The sequence below is a fragment of the Poecilia reticulata genome, chromosome 9 (assembly GCF_904066995.2).
Source record: "Poecilia reticulata chromosome 9, P_reticulata-male-v2, whole genome shotgun sequence".
NCBI lineage: Eukaryota > Metazoa > Chordata > Actinopteri > Cyprinodontiformes > Poeciliidae > Poecilia > Poecilia reticulata.
The window spans coordinates 17,095,853-17,115,491 of NC_088838.1; the positions used below are offsets into that span (position 1 = coordinate 17,095,853).

Genomic DNA, 19,639 nt, shown 5'->3' on the forward strand with positions numbered 1-19,639 from the left:
AATAGCAAATGACTTCCCAAAAAAGTAATCCAGATGCTTTACTAATTTAGCTTTGCTAGATGTAATTATTTTCAAAAGTAATTAGCTACTTAATTACTTAGTTACTTTTCAAAAATCACTGCACAACCTGAATATGCTATAAATCAATACATTTCAGCCTATACTCTTTCTGCATATTGGATCATATAAAATTTTATCAATTGAAAGTGCCTCATTTGAATGTTGAGTGTCATCCAATCCATATCCACGTTGGATATTTAAATCTATTCTCACTATATTTTAAGAAAATCAAGTCTGCCTTCTGTTAAAGCTGAGGTTTTACAAATGTGTATATATATATATTTTTTTTTTTACATATTTGTCAAAACTCAACTGGGGAGGATGAATAGCGCCACACCTGATTGTGATTGACATCTCCAAGACTCTTCCTGGCTCTGATTAGTTGTTTCCAGTTAACAATGGGAGCGCTGGGAAGAGGCAGAGGAAAAAGGTAATAAAATTATGAGAATAAAGTCATTACAAGAGTCATAGAATTACCAGAATAAAGTCGTGCTATTACGGGAATAAATTGATAATATAACAACTTATTCTGCTTATGACTTTATTCTCTTAATATTATTTGTGACTTCATTCTCGTTATATTCATAGACGTAATAAATTCAAAATAAATCATGTCGGCGCTTAGTTACGGTCCCTCCAGTTCCTTTTTGTGTTTCCGGTTTATGACTTCCGCTAGTCTTGCTAAGAGCCAGCCTCTTGATTTTTGGGTCGGTTAGCTGCGTTAGCTTTTGTTTGCTATGTGTGAGCTACTCTCTGCGGCAACAATGTCTTTATCCCAGTCTCTGAGAGACTTTATCAGGGAGCGACTAACCGCAGCAGCTGAAGAAATATTCACAGAGTTTGATAAAACCATCGTCCAGTACGAGGAAGAGCTGGATCGTCAGCGGAGACTGCTGGAAATCTGCTGGAACCCCGAAATAAACCGAAAGAGAATAGGTATGAACCACCAGAGGAATTACCGTCGTTTTACCGATCACAGAGAAACAGGATAGTGTTGGTGGAGGGTCTTTATTGTTGAAATAATTTTAAAGCTACGTGACAAAACTGAAGTGAAATGTGTCAAGTAAACTGCTATGTTTCCTTGATATAAGCCAGTTGTTTCCTAACTCTGGTCCTCAAAGCACACTGTCCTGCATGTTATAGGTGTTTCCTTGCTTCAGCCTGGGTGATTTCAGTTGGCAAGGTTTGCTGAACTGCAATCAGATGAATCGGGCGTAGTAAAGCAGGGAAAGATCTAAAACGGTGTGCCTTGAGGATCAAGGCTGGGAAATACTGACTTAAACAGACGAATAGTTTGCTTTTACAAAAACAGCTAAAGCCAACTTCAGCAGTCAAACTGAAGCCTGCAGGACTCTGGGGATTCTAGTTGTGTTGATAACCTCTTCATTTAATGCGATTAAAGCTGTAGGATGAGCCAGGTAATTGAAAAAAATTGAGTGCTCTCTTTCATTCTAAAAATAATCGGTATGTAATTTTTTTCTTGCCTACCCAGACTCTCCGCAGCATTATGTCTGGAGCGGGGAAGAGTTTCTCAATAACCAGCAGTTCTGCAACCAGGAGAAGAGCTCCAATTTACACCAGAAGGAACCCGATCCTCTGCAAATGAAAGGGAATCAGGGTGAATTTGAAACTCAGGAGCTGAACGGGGAACAGGAGAGGACAAAACCACAGATGAAAGAAGCAAATCACGAAGAAACAGAACATTCACAGGTAAAGGTAGAGCAGGAGGAACTGTGTGTCAGTTTAGAGAAAGAGGCTGAGGCAGGAGACTTGAGGCAGGAGACTGATATCTTTGCCGAAAGCCTTACTTATGAAGAAAGAGACAATGTGGAACAGGAACCAAGCCGGGACCCAATTCTCATCCATACCTCTTCAGAATCTGAGAACCAGAACCAAGAAGATAGTATTCATGAGGACCCAGAGTCAAGTAGAGATGAGGAGCTGAGACAAAGTAAGAGGGGTTGGGGAATCAGAAGACACGGTGAACACCAAGACAATCCACGGGCAAAAAGAAAGAAGAAAACAAACAATGAGAAACTGCCTCGTAACGTTTGTGGCAAAGTTTCGTCTCCGGGTTATTTCACTGATCATATGAGAATTCACACAGGTGAGGAGCCTTTTTGCTGTATGACCTGTGACAAAAGGTTCCCCAATAGAAAAACTTTAGCACAGCATATTACAACTCACACAACTGAGAAGTCGTTCTCGTGTATTATCTGTGGAAGAAGTTTTCATCGAATAAGTAATTTGACTGTTCACATGAGAATCCACACCGGTGAAAAACCTTTCTCATGCATGATCTGTAAAACAAGTTTCAATCGCCGCTGCACTTTGACTGTTCATATGAGAACTCACACAGGCGAAAAGCCCTTCTCATGCAAGATTTGTGAAAAAAGGTTTACCAGACGATTCTTGCTGAATAAGCACATTAAATTGCACTCGGACGAGTCCTTTCTCATGTACAACTAAAGTGAAGAAAACAAAAATAATAATGATAGCATCTAGGCTAGCACTGTCATGTTGACTTACAGTAACATACTCCATGCAGTGTAAAAAAAAAAAAAAAAAAACATAAATGTAATTGGCAGAAACATTAAAAAGTAAAGCAGTCTAGCTTCTAAGCAAAATTTATGTTGAAGAATATAAAGAGAAAAAAAATCTTTTTAGCTAATTTACTGCAGAGAAGTTCATATGCTGAAAATGGCTAAAGTGTATTATAGATTGTGCTAATGGCTGTGGGTCACTACCATGTTTCATAACATTAAATTGTTCCATCTAGTGTTTAAGATGTTAGCTAAGAAGCTAACGTTAGATGAAATGCTGTCAACAGCATGCTGACTTCGACTGGCATGTTGTTTAACATTAGCTAAATGTAGTAGGTATTTAAGAAATGCAGTCAAAATAATTTTAGCTAAAGTTTTAGCTGTCATGCTATTACTCGCATGTTGACTAAGTAAGTTAATTCATGTGCTATGCAAATAGCAATGTATCAGCTAAAAGTATTATGAAGAGCAAATCTTTATTTGGCAAATGCCAACATTAACAAGAAGCCTCTCACTAGGATACTGACAATGTGCTCCATGTAACGCAATGTCCTGAATGAACAGAATATAGTGAAAGTTGAAAGATCACAAAGTATGCATAAGTAGTTAAGTGGAGAAAAGTGTACGGGAAAAAAAGACGAGGAACTCAAGAGTGTGAATACTGTAAAACGTTTGCACTAATAAAAAAAAAATGCCAAACAGGTATAACTAAGTGTGTCAACAGTTCTTTTTTTCCTGCACTTGATTTAAAACATCAAGTGCCCTCATAAACTGTAATTATCTTTTATGTTTTCGGCTCAGAAAATGAACAATGTTATGGTTAGTAATCAGTGAGGTTTATGAAGTGTGAAGTAATGTGTTAAATGTGGTTTCGTTTTGAATGTTTTTTTTTTTCCCCATTTGTCTGTAGTAAAATAAAAACTATTATACAGAAAAAAAACCCAGTTTTTTGAGTAGTGTTTCGCTGAGCAGCTCAGCCGTTTGGTCCTACGCATCCGATATTTTGTTTTGCATCCGTATTTTCAACCTCCAGTCCAGTTCAGGCATAAGCTGTGCTGCTACATAAACAATAAACTCAACAATATATGTGATGACATTTCTGGAAAGAACCACCAAAATTGTAATGTTTGATATGAGAACATGAGGAAAATTATAATTTACCACCTAATATAAGTATAAGAGACATACTGAGCAGTCTGTGGAGAAAGAGCAGAAAGACACTGACATTTAGTGGAAAGTTAAAATTGCGCTTGTCATCTGCCATCATGTATGTAGTGCTCATTAGTGTATTCCTTGAACTTTAAATTAACAAAAAAATAATTTGCATCAGTTTATTACAAAAATAAATTTGTTATCTAACCATTATTCTATTTCGTATTTTGTCCCAAACAACAGAATACAGTTTGATTAGTTCTGAGGTTGTTGGTGTCAAAAGGTTTATCTTCTGAAAGTAAACACAGGTTTAAAATTAGAGAAAGGAGAGACACTGGGTATCATTTATCAGGATAATAAATCATTTATCTGGTGATATATTAAACATGCAAAGTAAAATAAATGGATTACGCTTTTCATATTTTCTGTATTTCTGCTCAGTTGTGAGATATATTTTCCTCCAGCAGGTGGCGATGATGAGCAAAGACGTCTCTTTCGAGACTCCGTCAAACCAGGAAGCAGATTGTATGGGGTCTGTTAGCAGAGTTAGCTATGTTTAGTGGTGTAAGGTGAATATTTGTGCCTCTACAGCAACAATGTCTTTATCCCAGTCTTTGAGAGACTTTATCAGTAAGCGGCTGACCGCTGCTGCTGAAGAAATATTCATAGAGTTTGATAAAACCATCTTGCAGTACGAGGAAGAGCTGGATCGTCAGCGGAGACTGCTGGAAATCTGCTGGAAACCCCAAATGAACCTGCATAGAATAGGTATGAACCACCAGAGGAATTAATGTCGTTTTACTGATCACAGAGAAGCAGGAAAGTCTTTTTGAAGCTGTTTCAGGTTGACTGCTGCGGCTTTTAAAAGGTTAATGGTTACTTCGATGCCTGATCAAAATACGAAAACACCTGACATCATACAATCGGTAGGTAATTTTAACAGGTGATTAAACAGAGCCAATAAAGTATTTGGACAAAAGCATTATGAAAATGGCACGCGCTTACATAATAGGAGTCGGCTCCCTTTGAAGTCACCCTTTTCCTTCAGAAACTGCTTTGAAACTTTACCACTTTGATACGCTGGGTTTCAATATAACCTTGCTTTTCTGTCTAAACCGTATTTAGATGGTACAGTGGCGTTCTGCTTCAACACCCAGGATATGGCAGGGAATCCTTATTATTTAGTCAGATCAGATTTATAGGATGTTAGTGGTTTGCTACATTGAATGACAGCCCTGATGTAAAACTTTAGTTTCCCCTACATTTTCAAAGACTTTAAAGGTTTTTCATCCCTAAACTGGGATGTATTGAACCCCAGATGTTATGTCATACGCAGGGGTTTGAAATGAATACCAAGCATCACAAAGACCAAACTCACTCTAATGCATTAGCTGACTGCCAGCAGTAATAATGAGAGACTGCCGAGTCTGTAAAATTTGGTTTAAGTATTAGATTGAGGTGGGTACCACTGTGAGCGTCAATGTGGTGAAAATACTGTAAAGAATGAAGAGGTCATCAACATTTAGAATGAATAATGTTGTAATACTTATTTCGAATGCGTCCTTGAGATTAGAGAGACTTTTATTGCCTATAAAGCTTTTTTTTTTTTAGGATAATCATACATTTGTATTTTTCTTCTTCTCCTTCTCTTCCCTCAGGCTTCCCACAGGAAGAGGAGGTTCTCACTTACCACCAGGAGAGAAGTCCCGGTTTGCAACAAAATAGTCCAGAACCTCAGCGAAGTAAGGAGAGACTAGAAAGATTAGAAAAGGAGCAAATGCTAGAGAAGCAGGGAAATGTTGAAGTATCGCAGATAAAAGATGATCCAGAAGAGCTAGAACCTCTGCAGATGCAAAAGAGCCATGGGGAACAAGAATGTTTTTATGCGAAAGGACGGCAAGAAACACAACCACCAAAGATCAAAGATGAACAGGAGGGAGTGTACATCAGCCTGACTAAAGAGCAGCTAGAACTAAAACAAGAGATTGATACCATCATAGTGAATCCGACTTATGAGGAAGGAGACTGCTGGGAACCCGGTTCAAACTCCGACCAACTTCTTGCCCACAACCAACTCCAGGAAATGAGTGAAAGTGAAAATGAAGACTCAGGATCCAGTAGAGATGAGGAACTGAAGCTGATTAAGAGGCGTCAGAAAATCAGAGGTCACAGTGACAATGTAGGCTATCCAAAAGTAAAACCACAGAGGAAAACACACATTAATGACAATCTGTCTCCTTGTAAAGTGTGTGGTAGGCTTTTTGCTCGGAATTACTTGAATCAGCACATACGAACTCACACAGGCGAGAAGCCTTTTTCATGTTTGACTTGTGGAAAAAGTTTCAGTGAACGGGGAAACTTAACTAAGCACATAAAAACCCACACAGGCGAGAAATCGTTCTCATGTTTGGTTTGTGGAAGACGTTTTGTTCAGCAAATCCATTTGACTCGTCACATACGAACTCACACAGGCGAGAAGCCCTTCTCATGTTTGACATGTGGCAAAAGTTTCTCTCAAAGTAGCAGTTTGTCTGGTCACATGAGAACTCACACTGGGGAGAAGCCGTTCTCATGTCTGACGTGTGGACAGAGTTTTAGCGAAAGAGGAAGTCTGTTTCACCACAGCAGGATCCACACAGGTGAGAAGCCTTTCTCGTGTAGAACCTGTGGAAAACGTTTCTGTCAAAAAAGTAATTTGACTGTTCATATGAAAATTCACAGCGGTGAGCTGGTTTAGTTTTGCGATAATCCCAGTAGCGGAAAACAGTCATATTTAATAAATTGGAATATTCATTCAGATGAGGGCTGTTGTCAGATTAAAAGTATTTTTGAAAATAACCTTTAAGCAGGTATTAAATATACTTTTCATTAAGCCCACATTTTTGAATTACTTTATTGATCTGATGTACTATTTTAATTTTAAATGTAAACTGCAAGTGGAAAAACCACAGTTAACAGAAATAAAGGCTTTCAAACATCCGTCTGTGTGTAATTGATCCATGTAATGTTTCATTTTGTGATAAAGTTCCTAAAATTAGCTTTTCAATAACATTCTGTTAGAATATTGTCAGTTTTTGAACTAAGTAGAGAACTCTACTCATGTTCGTACTTTTTACTTCAGCATCATCTACATGTTCACCGGGACCTTTCGCGTTCTGAGGCCTCTTATTTTGCTCCAGCCCTTTATTTCTATGGGATTCCAGGTCTATTTGATATCTGTTCCTCATTTTGATTCTTGGATTCACAGTAGATCTGAACGAGGGGTCGTCCCCTGTTTGGTTCTGATTCTATGTGGAGCATCTCCCCATAAATAGAATTCACCATAAAGATATTCCTTTGCTTCGGTTCAGGAGGCTGATGTTCTCCAGGCTGATGCAAAGTTCCTCCAGTTCATCTTTTATCTGTGATGGTTCTGGTTCCTCTTGGTTATTTTTTATGTAAGAGGATCTTTGTTCATTTTGTTCTGTTTTTTTCCAGACCTTCTGGTTGTCTACTTTCCTTTTGCGCTTGATCTTTATCAAACATTGTTGTTCACTTTGAAACTTATTTGTGGTCCAAACCGGAGTCTCTCTCCTGATTACAGAAATGTCGGTCATTGAGGACCTCCTCCTCATTCCAGACATGACACTGTGGGAAACCTGGAGGGACAAAAAGGCAAAACTGATTATTAATGTGACCAGTAAAAACACCACTTAATGCAATTGAAAATATTTTGTAAACTGTTGATCCCTCAAATTTATGTATAACCAGATACAGGCCCATTTGCAGAAATAAAAATGAGAAGCGTTAGCCAAATGAACTCTTTACTTATAAACAGTATGTTCTGTAACACAATGTGATCTCTCCCAGATTCCTGGACTCCAGTTTGACTAAAGAAGACAATTTTACTCATGTATGTAAAAGAGAATTATTTATGCTGAGATTAGACAATGGATCTTTTCACAGCTGATGAAATCCAGACTCCTCTCCAACTGAATCAAAGTAACATAAACCATCTTTTGGAATTTGATCCGTCTTTAAAGCCAAGTATCTAATTACCCTTTGGGATCTTGGTGTATTTTTGAATTGATGTAACTTGATGAATTTATGTAGTAAAAAGGAAGTATTAGTGTAGGCAAAAGAAACCATCTCATCATTTAGCTTGTCTATTGTAAACAGAAATAGTCTGCAGATTTCCAAATCTTTTGTAGTGTTTATAAGTGACAAATATATTTCTGTGCGTAAAATTATTCAACGAAGATTGAGCTCATCTGGGAAGTCTGCAATTACTTAAAACGTGATAGGATAGTGACCAGCTTGACTTCTCTTTAAAAACACCAGGTTTATAGAAAACATCTGCAGCCAGACTTCCGTGCATTTCTGTGATCAGTAAATCAACATCAGTCCCTCTGGTGGTTCATACCTATTCTCTGCAGCTCTACTCTGGGTTTCCAGCAGATTTCCAGCAGACTGCGCTGACGATCCAGCTCTTCCTCGTACTGGACGATGGTTTTATCAAACTCTGTGAATATTTCTTCAGCAGCAGCGAACAGTCGCTTCCTGATAAAAGTTTCTCAGAGACTGAGATAAAGACAGTCGCTGGAGAGACACGACGGGGAAAAACTGCTGACGGACGGTATGCTTTTATAGAAGAAAGAAAGAAACGTCTTGTTTCTTTGTCGCCACCTACTGGACAGGAGAACCGAGTTTACGCTCCTGGTCAATTTGGCTCATCGTGGAAAGAATAGCTTTACTTGATGAACAAAAGTTCAGGAATGGCTCAGCATGAAACATCTGTGCGGGATGTTCTGAGTTTGATGATGAAAATCAAAAAGTTTCACCAAACGATATGTGGGTATAAAAGCACCACCAGGACAGATAAAACTCCTTCCACGTTGGGTAATGAACACGAGGGGTTCTTTGTTTTGCTGCCATTTATTTGCAGATAACTGTCACCAAGATACATTTTTGAAAACCAATTAATCTTTTCATACATAACTTCTATAAGCGTGGTCCTTTTAAAAAAGACAGTCATTATTGCTCAGAAAAGGGTAAATCAAGGGTAACAGCAGCAATAAATATATGTTTAAACAAAGGTTCAAGTGATAAGACTATATATAAAAATAGTTTTCCCCATATTCCCCAAAACTGTTGCCCACCAATGGTTGATCTGTACACAACGCCAGAAAATTTCCAAGCTCTCTGAGGTGGTTTAACCTTCTTCACAGCTGGTTTCCCACAGGTGGTTTAATCCCACAGTTAAATTAGGCTTGGAATATTTCAACTAAGCGATTTTAGCCTACAATAAATAATTTTCTTAGATGATGTGCTGAAGTTTCTTCTAGGTGATCCTAATCACATTAAAGAAGAATCAGGAGATTTATCACCTTTACATTTTTTTTAATCTACACCAACACTGACCCTTCATTTCTAAACTAATACTTATTCACTAATAATTTAATAAAAGAAACAACATATGCTTACAAATGTACAAAAACTAATCTACAAACCAATGAGAAAGGGAAGATCAAGGCCTAGACATAGCTCTGTGCTCCATCACTTTATTAATTTGACCTTTATTTATACAGGTTGTCCAGTTGAGATCCAATTTACATGAGAGGCTTGTTTTGATATTAAAAAAAATCACAAACTGCAAAAAAACATTAAAACTTTACTTTAAAAGTAAAAAGCATCAAACCAGAACCACCAGATACAAATATAGCTGTTCTCTTATCTGTTCACATTCTGTTCTCCCATGTGTGCCTCACTTGGCTGGAAGGACAGACCATACAAATTAACTAATTCACTTAAGTCTTTGAAATCTGTAAAGTTTTCTCTGACCTTTTGAGGCAAAATGCTCTCGATGGTTCCTAAGGTGCAATTGGGACTATGGACTAAGATCACCGAGATAATGCACTTCACAGTACGGAGTTATCAAGAGATACTGCTCAACCAATCAGAAGTTGAAGTGTGGCACCATAAGGACTATTCTGAGTTAGATTGTATCTACTAAGACTGTAGTATTTTCAATAAAACTAGTTTTATCAAAAATACATCAATTACATTCTAAATGTAAAAAAGATAACATCAAGTTATCTTTTTATTACCAAAATAACCATTTCCTAAATTTTTTTTTGTTTTAAACACAAACCCTGGAGGTCATGTTTGTTTGTTTGAGTTGACGAGATCTTAAGTTTAACATCCTGTCCTTATTAGAAAGCAAGATTGTCGGTGGAGAAAACCAGCAAACTATTGGCTAAAGCTTAAATCCAAAGAAGGCAGATTTCATATGAAGAACTTCACATCCGGTACTTCAGCTGTTAAAAATAAATCTTATGACTTATAGATTCTCACCTGGATGAGTTCTCATATGAACAGTCAAATGACTGCTACGACGGAAACTTTTTCCACAGCTCAAACATGAGAACGGCTTCTCACCAGTGTGAATTTTTATGTGATCACTTAAGTGTATTTGCTGGGTAAAACTTTTTCCACAAGTCAAACATGAGAAAGGCTTCTCACTTGAATGTGTTCTCATGTGCTGAAATAAATTTCCTCTTTCACTGAAACGTTTTCCACAGTTTGTACATGAGAAAGGCTTCTCACCTGTATGAACTCTCATGTGGTCGTTCAGATGAATTTGCTGGGCAAAACCTTTTCCACAGGTCAAACATGAGAAAGGTTTCTCGCCCGTGTGAGTTCTTGCATGCTGAAATAAATTTCCCTTATTAGCGAAGCCTTTTCCACAAGTCAAACATGAGAATGGCCTCTCACCTGAATGAGTTTTCATGTGCTTTGACAAATTTCCTCCATCACTAAAACTTTTTCCGCAAGTCAAACATGAGAAAGGCCTCTCACCCGTGTGAGTTCTGAAGTGAATTTTTAACTTACTTCCAGTAATGAAATGTTTTCCACAGGTAGCACATGAGAAAAGCCTCTCACCTGTGTGAATTCTCAGGTGCTCTGTCAAATACGACCGTGCAAATAACTTACCACATACTTTACAAGAAGACAAATTATCATTCATGTGTGTTTTTGGCAATCGTTTTGTGTTTGGATTGCCTACATTGTCATCTTGATCTATACTTTTCTGACATCTCTCATTTTGATTCAGTTCTTCATCGCTACTCGATCTTGAGTCTTCATCATTGCCCATCTCATAAATTTTGTTCTCAGGTTCTAAAGATATCTCGAGAAGAAGTTCCCTGTTTGAATCTGGTTCCCAGAGGTCCTTTTCCCCATAGGTGGCATTTACTGTACAGGTATCAGTCAGCTGTTTTAGTTCTAGCCGCTCTTTCTTTAGCGCTATACTGAGTTCCTCTTGTTCATCTTTTATCTGTGGAGGTTCGGGCTCTGCTCTCTCCTCTTTCATTTGCTCAAGTTCTATTTCTTCTTGTTTGGTCTTTATCTGCAAAGGTTCTGGTTCCTCTTTTACCTGCTTAAGCTCCATTTCTTCTTGTTCATCTTTTATTTGTGATCCTGGTTTCTTTAGCTCCTCTTGAATGAAAAGAGGCTCTGGTTCTCCACAATTTTCTTTCATTCGCAGAGATTCTAATATTTCCTTTTCTCCTTTTACCCATGCAGGTTGTGCTTCGCAGTGGTTCTCCATATTTTGCTGAAGTCCTGGTCTGTTTTGGGAGATTCTTGTCTGGTTGTAGAACTGGTGGTCAGTGAGAAGTTCACTTTATTTTCAGGCACTGCGTTAAGGGAGGTCTGGATAAGCGAAAGAATAAAAAGTAATGGTTAATGTGATTGTAACAAAAACATAGTTCTTATTTAATAGAAGAAAAAGATGATTTGGAAGCCACTGAAACTTCAAAATGTCAAGTAAGCAATGTATACATGCATGATGATAATCTAGTTTAATGTTGCCAACAATATTACAAATGAAAAACTTCCCTTAAATGACAGTCAGAAATAATTCTTGCTAAGAAAATTATTTAGTTTAAGATATCCAAAACTGTTTAACCCTAAAATTAAATTTGACTTTATTTCATTTATTTTATCTCGAGAAGTTTGAAATTTAAAATTTTCTTTCAATGAACTACTTTCAACAACTTTTTAGTAATCTATAATTCTTGAACATTTCTGCTTCAAATGAAACATTTTGTTTATCAGATAGTAAATTAATAATTTAGAAGTAAACATTGCCTTTATGTATTCTTTTTTTGTGATGGTCTCCTGCATAGGGCGATCATTCGTGACTTATGTTCACAATTTGAACACAATCTCAAAAAAGTGATCCAGTTCAAAGCGGTGTACTTATTCAAGTTTTCAATGCAAACCTATTCTTTTCTGGTCCATATTAACCATTCAACATCGCTAAGTAGTTACCGCATTGCTTCGGGACTGGGTCGGCCTGGAAACTCAGCTGGGCTGCGTGTCTTCATCGTATTCTTCAGCGGAAGCAGCAGCCCTGTCGGCGGTTTCAGATAAATGGATCCAAAACAACCTTTCTGTCCGCACGGGAAATGGAAATGTTCGAGTAGACACCTCGGGTACCGAGCCGTGTCATTCAGCTGCCATAGTTGTTGTTATTCTCGCTCATTATCTTCTTCCATCTTCTGGCGCGTGTCAGACCAGTTTATGGACGCACTACCGCCACCAACTGGGCTGGAGTGTGCGGCGGATAATTAGGCAGCATAAATATAATCCTCAAAAATAAGACTTGACTAATAATTGTGCACACTGTGTAGCTGTGTGTCTCCACAAGATGTCAGTATCGGTTTGACCAACCAACAGTTTGGTATCAGGATTTCTTTTTCTTCTTTGCATCAAAGCAAAAGAACATAGTTTGTTGCCAAAGATGGCGTGTGGCAACCTTTCTTCAAATATTGATGCATTTTACAGAGGTGGGTAGAGTACCCAAGAATTTACTCAAGGAAGAGTGGCTCTACTTCAACATGTTTCACTCAAATAAAAGTAAAAGTAAAAAGATATAACCATCCAAAAAATTACTCAAGTGAAACAAGTCATTTCGTAAAAAAACAAAAGCAAACAAAAGACAAACAAAAAATGCTCAAAACAATTATTAAATGTTTAAAAATTACATCTCCAGGCAGCCCAAAATATAAAATTATGTGATAATTTGGATATTTTAAGGACCAAAGAGAAAATAATTCATATGACAATTACAAAACAAAAGCAGGCAAAAATCTATTTTTTTCAAATCAATTTCTTTTTATATAAATTTTTTTTAACAAAAACTGGAAATTTTACTTAAGAATAGTGATATTCCATAATAAAATTACACAAGTTAAAGCAAATAGTATATCACAGTAAACACACTTCTAAAAGTTAATCAAGTAAATGTAACTATCCTACATTTTGGGATTACTTTGTAGAAGCTGGATTACTGGGATGATAATAGATGGATTGAGTCTGGGGAGGAGCTCACTGTACTTGGTCCCAAACTTTAAGAAAAGGGAAAAGTGGAGCTTGTACACCCAAACCAAGAGCTGTATCTACATTTTTGGTACAAAGCTGATATCGATCCAGTTGTGTTTCACCAGTGCTGCCCCTTCTTCCAGGCCTTTTTGTGGAGACCATGGACAGGACTGCAAGGGCTGGTCTTCTGGAGGTTGGTGTCTGATTTAGGATTTTGTGCATCGATTCAGTTGCTGTATTTTTTGGTGGTGACTGAATCCTTTTCATTCTAATTTACACAGTAAAACACGTCAAACGCTTGTCTGCTGCTCATGAGGAACAGCTTTCTAAAGATCTAGAGACTTATGATGCACTTCACTGGATCTGTTTCTACTTCATTTATCTTTGAATCACACCAGAAATCTAACCCAGTTAACTGTCTGTCTTGTATTACAATATGCCAGGCATAAGTCTTCCTCAGTTTTACTTAATTTGTTGTAATTTATAAAAAAAAAAAGAAGACTTGATTATGTGAGTTTTTTGAATATACAGTATTTTGGAGTTCGCCAGCAAAATTACGCAAACAAATAGTAGGGAAGGACTTAGCAATGTATACATCAGGAAATGTTATATTTGTTAGTTAAATAGAAAATAAAAATATATGTATTATTTTGCTTTGCAAAAAAATAAATCTGTTTCATCTGGTTACATTTTACAGCTCTGTTATACTGGTAGCAATTTGCCATTCATTCATAGTCACCTGGCTCACAGTAAAAGAAGTCAGAAAAAAATAAATAAATTAGGAGACTATATGTCTTCAGAGATTAAGAAGTGGTGAAAGGTTATCTTATCCTGTCACTGATGAGCACGGGACAAAAAAGACGTGGGTGTGAAATAGAGGTGGAGTTTTTCTTTTCTGCATAAAAGCTCTTGTAGCTCTGTCTTATGCAGCTTAAGAGAAGCTGGCAGTGCCTGAAGCCTCGGCCTGTTCTGGGACATATGACTGGATCACACTGCACAAAGGTAGGGGCGCTTTTTACATTCTCGCTGAAGTCTGTGTTGTGCCCCAAAACAGTTAAATATGATCGAAATAAAAGGGTTTGTTTAAGAGAGCTAGTGTTAAAAAATAATAATAAGAGAAAACAATTGGCTCTTTGTTCTTGTGCTTGAATGAATTGATTTGTGCTTTCAGTTAAATATTTAACCTTCGTGCTATCTTAACATTCTGCTTACTCCACTTGTCCTACTGGTCAAAAATGACCTGCCCTAACAAAAGCCCCAAAATAAAGCAGCTTACTTGAATTTGAAATCCAAAATATATTTTGCATGATGAAACAATCTGTTATTTATCAATTCAACTCAATTTAATTCATTTTTATCATGTTTTTTTTTTTGTTACACAACACAAAACGACGATCAACAGTATTACATTTTTCTTTTTTTTTTTTTTTACGACAAACCAACTGTCATAAGTTTTCTTTTACACAGTAAAGGTTTATTATTGTAATCATATAAATGTGACGTAATTCCTTCTGAATTAATTATACTGCAAGGGAAAAAAGTCAACAATCTGTAACTTTTTTGTCAACAGCTCGTTCTTTCATAGTTGACGTTCAGGACGTCAACTATGAAAATACTTCTCTCATACAACATCCTTTAACATGAAATGTTGGAGATGTTTAACATAAGGACATCTTCAACATAAGATGTTGAGCATAAGATGTTCAAAATCCTATGTTTAACATCTTGCAAAATTATATAAGATGTTCAACATCTTGTGTCGGATGTGTGAACGTACAACCTATGACCTGTTGGACAGTGAGACATCTACTCACAGATTCAGCAAGGAATCAATTAGCTGTACTTTGATTTAGGGCACCTTCATATCTTCTATACTGAATTTGCTTTTATTATGTCTGATTGTTTTTTGTTGTGTTTGGGAGCTTGTGTGATGTGAGGGGTTAGCTGCGGGTGCAGGTCAAATCCAAGTTCAATTCGTACATCAATCCAGTTTATTTGATTTGTGTGTGTGTGGGTGCATATGCGGGTGTGTGTGTGTGTGTGTGTGTATTACAGAAAGTTTGTATGTGATCTTTGGGTGTGAAGGTGTGTGTCTATGTATTAGAGACAGTTTCTGTGTGACCTTTGAATTTTTTTCTGCTGTTTAAATGACCCATAAGACAATCCTTGTGCCGTAGTGGTGTACAGCCCAAATGCAAACATAAATAAAAACAAAGTATAATTTTTTCTAATGATGGGGTCAATTTAGGAAATGTCATAAAATTTCAAGTTGGAAAAAGGTAGTTTAAGGTATTTTTTCTACAGCTAAACATGCTAGTGGGTCACTTTTGACCTCCAAAACAAAACAAGGGTTAGTATAAAAAGGTACTAAAGTTAATTTTTACGTTGCACAGAGTGTAAACTCCCTTACAAATTAATAATTATCTGATGAGAACAAAGGCTGCCTATGGCAGAAGTAAAAAAAAAAACAACTTTAAAATAATGAAGCGATTTCTTTCTGCTTTTAAACAATAATCTGCCTTTGAATTGACAATATTTAATTTTAAAGCTTTTAGTGGTTTTATACTCAAATATTAAAAGTAGTTTTTCTTACTTAGGATATTCAGAAGAATATCAGCAGCTCCTCTTCAGCACCTGTTCCAGTCAGCTCTCCTTCTCCAGTCTTCACTGTAAGTTTGTGTTTTTCTTTAATTCAACTAATAGCCCTGGTTTGCATGACTGAAGCAATGTGTGCAATTATTTGAATCCAGGAGCTCCATCCTCTCATGGCTACCCCTGAGAACAACCCATCCCAGGAAGACAGGCTGGAGGACCAATCAGGGCCTGCAGGACCGTCATGCCTGCACACGGCCTGGTCCCGCTTCCTCAAGGGGGTGTCCTATTTCTCAGGAGACATGGAGGTGTTTGGAAAGTGGATGGAGAGTAAGTCAAACCTAACACGGGGTCCTTAACTTTAAAAACGGAACAGTGCTGAAGAACAAAACGGTGCACAGACTGCTCTGAAAGTTATAATAATCTAGTCATAAGAAAAACTGAGGTGCAACTAACAAACAAGTCTAAATCTGCAATTGTCCAACCTTTCATCGAGGTAATGAGCTTGTTTGTGCTTCTCCTTTCAGAACAGTTTTTCTTGCTGCAGCTCGTGGACTGGGTTCTGCGCGGAGCAGCCCAGGTGATGTTTGTCAACAACCCTCTGAGTGGCCTGGTCATTTTTGCTGGCCTCATCCTGCAAAATTATTGGTGGGCCCTCAACGGTTTAGTGGGGACACTCTTTGCAACAATTTCTGCTCTCATTCTGCAGCAAAGCAGGTGAGAAAGTAACATTCATCTGGAATAAAGCATTGTGTAGAAATATAAATAAAAGTAGTTGACGTGAAGTAAAATATGAATAGTAGTGATCAGTTACCGTACTTTCTTCCAGGGGTGCAATAGCTGCAGGACTTTATGGATACAACGGCATCCTGGTGGGTCTCCTGATGGCCGTGTTCTCCAATGCAGGCGACTGGTACTGGTGGCTTCTGCTGCCCAACATCTTCATGTCCATGATGTGGTAAGCACTGACGTGTCCATGCAGGCTTCAACTTTCTGAAACAGCTCTGAGAAATATTAAAAGATTTTAAAACACCCAAATTACTTTTCATTTTTATTTTCAACCTATCGCTGGGAGAACAATCAAAAGGTCTAACTTAGGAATCAACATTTGGTGGAATAACCTGGATTTTGCATCCGGTTTCATTCGTGTTAGCATGGTCTCCATCTGTCATTCCCATTGGCTTTGGGTCCAAGTCCTCACCTGAGCAGAACTCACTAACAAGATTATTGTGTGCGTGTTTGGGAAATAAGCAAACTCTATAATGTATTTACTGTCATGCAGATATTCTCATTTCAGAAAATTTCAGCAGTCTCTTCATTTCTCGTATGCTATGCAGCTGTATATATAACCCTATTTCATTCAGTGATAAAGAAAGACAGCGCTTCAGGTGTTTTAATATAGATTTGCAGCAGACACACGCGGTCCTCATGAGCCTGAATCTTTTTTAACAAACATCCGTTTTGGGTTGCCTTATTTCAGCCCGATTGTGTCCAGTGCCCTGGCATCCATTAACACCCGCTGGGATCTGCCAGTGTTCACGCTGCCATTCAACATCCTGGTGTGTCTCCACATGGTCGCCACGGGCCACTATAACCACCACTTCCCCCAAGTCCACATCCAGCCACGCACAGAGCTGCCCAACATCACCTGGTCTGAAATCGACGTGGCAAAGGTCAGCAGCAGGCCCCTTTTCCTCTGTTTCTTTCTCTGCTCTGTATCACCTCTGACACGACAACGTTGATGTGCTCATACGCTGCAGAGTACTTTTAAAGTTGTGTTTATCTTTAAAGGCAAAGTTTATCATTGCCTGCATTTGTAATGCTCTAGAAAAAATACATTTTCTTTCTCTCCTTTTCAGCTGTTCAGGTCGATACCAGTGGGAATAGGCCAGGTGTACGGTTGCGACAACCCTTGGACCGGAGGGATCTTTATCATCTCCCTCTTCATCTCTTCACCCATCACCTGTGTCCATGCCGTCCTGGGATCTGCTGTGGGCATGGTGTCAGGTGAGGGATTCGAACAAAGCCTCTTTTGAGGCTAATACAGCAACAATCAAACACACATTATGTTTGCGTCCTTGCGAAACAAGTCAACAATATCCCAATCTTAAATTTTTAGCATCTCCCAAAAGGCTTCCTTGTACTTTACCCATCAATAATGTTGATCAACTCCCCAGTTTCTGCTGAAGGAGAGCAGCCACACAGCATGATGCCGCCTCCCCCATGCTTTCCATATTTTAGAAGACCCTATACATTTTCTCTTGCATTTAACAAACATGTGCTTTTTGTGTTTAGGTGCAAATGGTCCAGTAGCACAAATAGAGCAAATATTAAGTTCAGCAGAACTCCGAATTGCTGCTGTTTTCTTTTGACTTATTGTTTCTGGTTCTTTGAGCTTTGCGTATTTCTTTTCCTCCTCACAGGTCTGGCTTTATCAGCCCCTTTTGAGAACATTTACTTTGGTCTCTGGGGATACAACTGCGTGTTAGCCTGCATCGCTGTAGGAGGGATGTTTTACGCTCTCACCTGGCAGGTGCACCTGCTCGCCATCACATGTGGTGAGTAGATGCCCACCAAGATAAAGCCTCCATCTAAATGGAGTGGGTGTGACCCGTAGCTGTAAGAAACTTGAGTCAAGTGCAGACATGGTATTTCTGATAGGCAATCACACTTGTTATATCACGAGGATTTGAAAACCTTTTCTCCTCTGCAGCGTTTTTCTGCGCGTACCTCGGCTCAGCCATCGCCAACGTCATGTCCAGGGTTGGTATAGAGATCTGCGCCAACAGATTTTTTTTTGATTTGCCATTTATTTGTATCTCACACTCATGTTCATGTATTCCAGTTTGGTCTGCCGGCCTGCACCTGGCCTTTCTGCCTGTCTGCCCTCACCTTCCTCCTCCTAACGACGGGGAGCAAGAGGATATTCAAGCTCCCGCTGGCCAACGTCACCTACCCTGAGAAAAACCTGGCCTTCTACTGGAAGCTGAAAAAGCAGGAGAAGGCCGAGAAGGCAGCGAAAGAGAGTCGGGAGCAGCTGAACGCTGAGATAACCCTGAATGAGAAAGAGCAATTAAAACTGGAGCTTCAACGAATAGAGGAGGGGAGACAAGAAAGTGAAAGCGACAACATGACCGAAGTGGACGAGGGTGTTAATGTGGAAGAAACAAACGGAGAAGATGATTCCACCATCGCTGTTCTTGCTGACTATGTCTGAACAATGTTCTCGGATACAGCCAAGATGTGAAAATAAGGAGTGACACTGAAACGTTTGAATAATGTAAATATATGTAGTTGTAAATATGTTTTTTTTTTATTATTCTGCTGTCAATATTTATTTTCTTTTTTAAGAAACATCCTGGTTTGTTAAAAAAGAAAACCAGGATGTTTTGTTGTTAAATTAGAAGTACTAATTTAACAACTAGTACTACTTCTATACACTTGTGTTAATGTGGGAGCTAAGCTTTTATTTGCAATGTAATTTGTTTGGAGCAATAAATCTTGGTGTTTTCAAAAACAGGGACATTCTGTCAGCAGGATAATTAGCTGTGAACTTCACTAAGCTGGTCTTTGTGAATGAGTGGCACAAGAAAAGCTGTTTTGTTTACAGAGTAATAAAAACACGCAAACTCTGTGTCTGGTATGCAAAATGGCAAGGATGTGGGAAAATTAACGTTGTCTACTGTCACAAACGTAACATCCCATTGATATTTTCACCACCATACTGGTGAAAAACTGTTAGAGGCTGCAAAAAGCTAAAGATTGGGGGGAAGGTTCACTTTTCAACAGGACAATGACTAAACATGCAATCAGAACTATACTCACCGGCCACTTTATTAGGTCAAACTTCTCATTAATGCAAATGTCAAATGAACTAAATGTCAAATCAACCAATTGGATGGCAGCAACTCAATGCATTTAGGCGA

The 19,639-nt window shown here is 38.3% G+C and overlaps 3 protein-coding genes across 5 annotated transcripts; 2 read left to right on the forward strand and 1 right to left on the reverse strand.

The window, feature by feature from the left end:
• The first annotated feature begins 465 nt into the window (after positions 1–465).
• LOC103470393 (uncharacterized) lies at positions 466–2,636 on the forward strand. Its single transcript, XM_008418812.3, has 2 exons — positions 466–996; positions 1,553–2,636. Exons 1-2 carry the CDS (start codon positions 798–800, stop codon positions 2,527–2,529), a joined length of 1,176 nt encoding a protein of 391 aa, XP_008417034.1. The 5' UTR covers positions 466–797; the 3' UTR covers positions 2,530–2,636.
• A 1,902-nt stretch (positions 2,637–4,538) lies between these two features.
• On the forward strand, positions 4,539–19,347 carry slc14a2 (solute carrier family 14 member 2). 3 transcript variants are annotated; one of them, XM_017306689.2, is made up of 14 exons: positions 4,539–4,681; positions 5,414–5,497; positions 11,319–11,400; positions 13,265–13,314; positions 14,037–14,123; positions 15,719–15,790; positions 15,872–16,043; positions 16,241–16,430; positions 16,543–16,671; positions 17,194–17,386; positions 17,573–17,720; positions 18,137–18,271; positions 18,427–18,476; positions 18,559–19,347. In XM_017306689.2, exons 1-14 carry the CDS (start codon positions 4,628–4,630, stop codon positions 18,928–18,930), a joined length of 1,818 nt encoding a protein of 605 aa, XP_017162178.2. In that variant the 5' UTR covers positions 4,539–4,627; the 3' UTR covers positions 18,931–19,347. The 3 variants fall into 3 exon arrangements, with proteins under 3 accessions (XP_017162178.2, XP_008417036.2, XP_081466760.1); XM_008418814.3 differs by having other exon boundaries at positions 14,052–14,123; XM_081610634.1 differs by lacking the exons at positions 4,539–4,681; positions 5,414–5,497 and having other exon boundaries at positions 11,390–11,470; positions 14,052–14,123.
• LOC103470394 (uncharacterized) lies at positions 9,280–11,343 on the reverse strand. Its single transcript, XM_008418813.2, has one exon. It carries the CDS (start codon positions 11,341–11,343, stop codon positions 10,075–10,077), a length of 1,269 nt encoding a protein of 422 aa, XP_008417035.2. The 3' UTR covers positions 9,280–10,074.
• Positions 19,348–19,639: the final 292 nt, after the last annotated feature.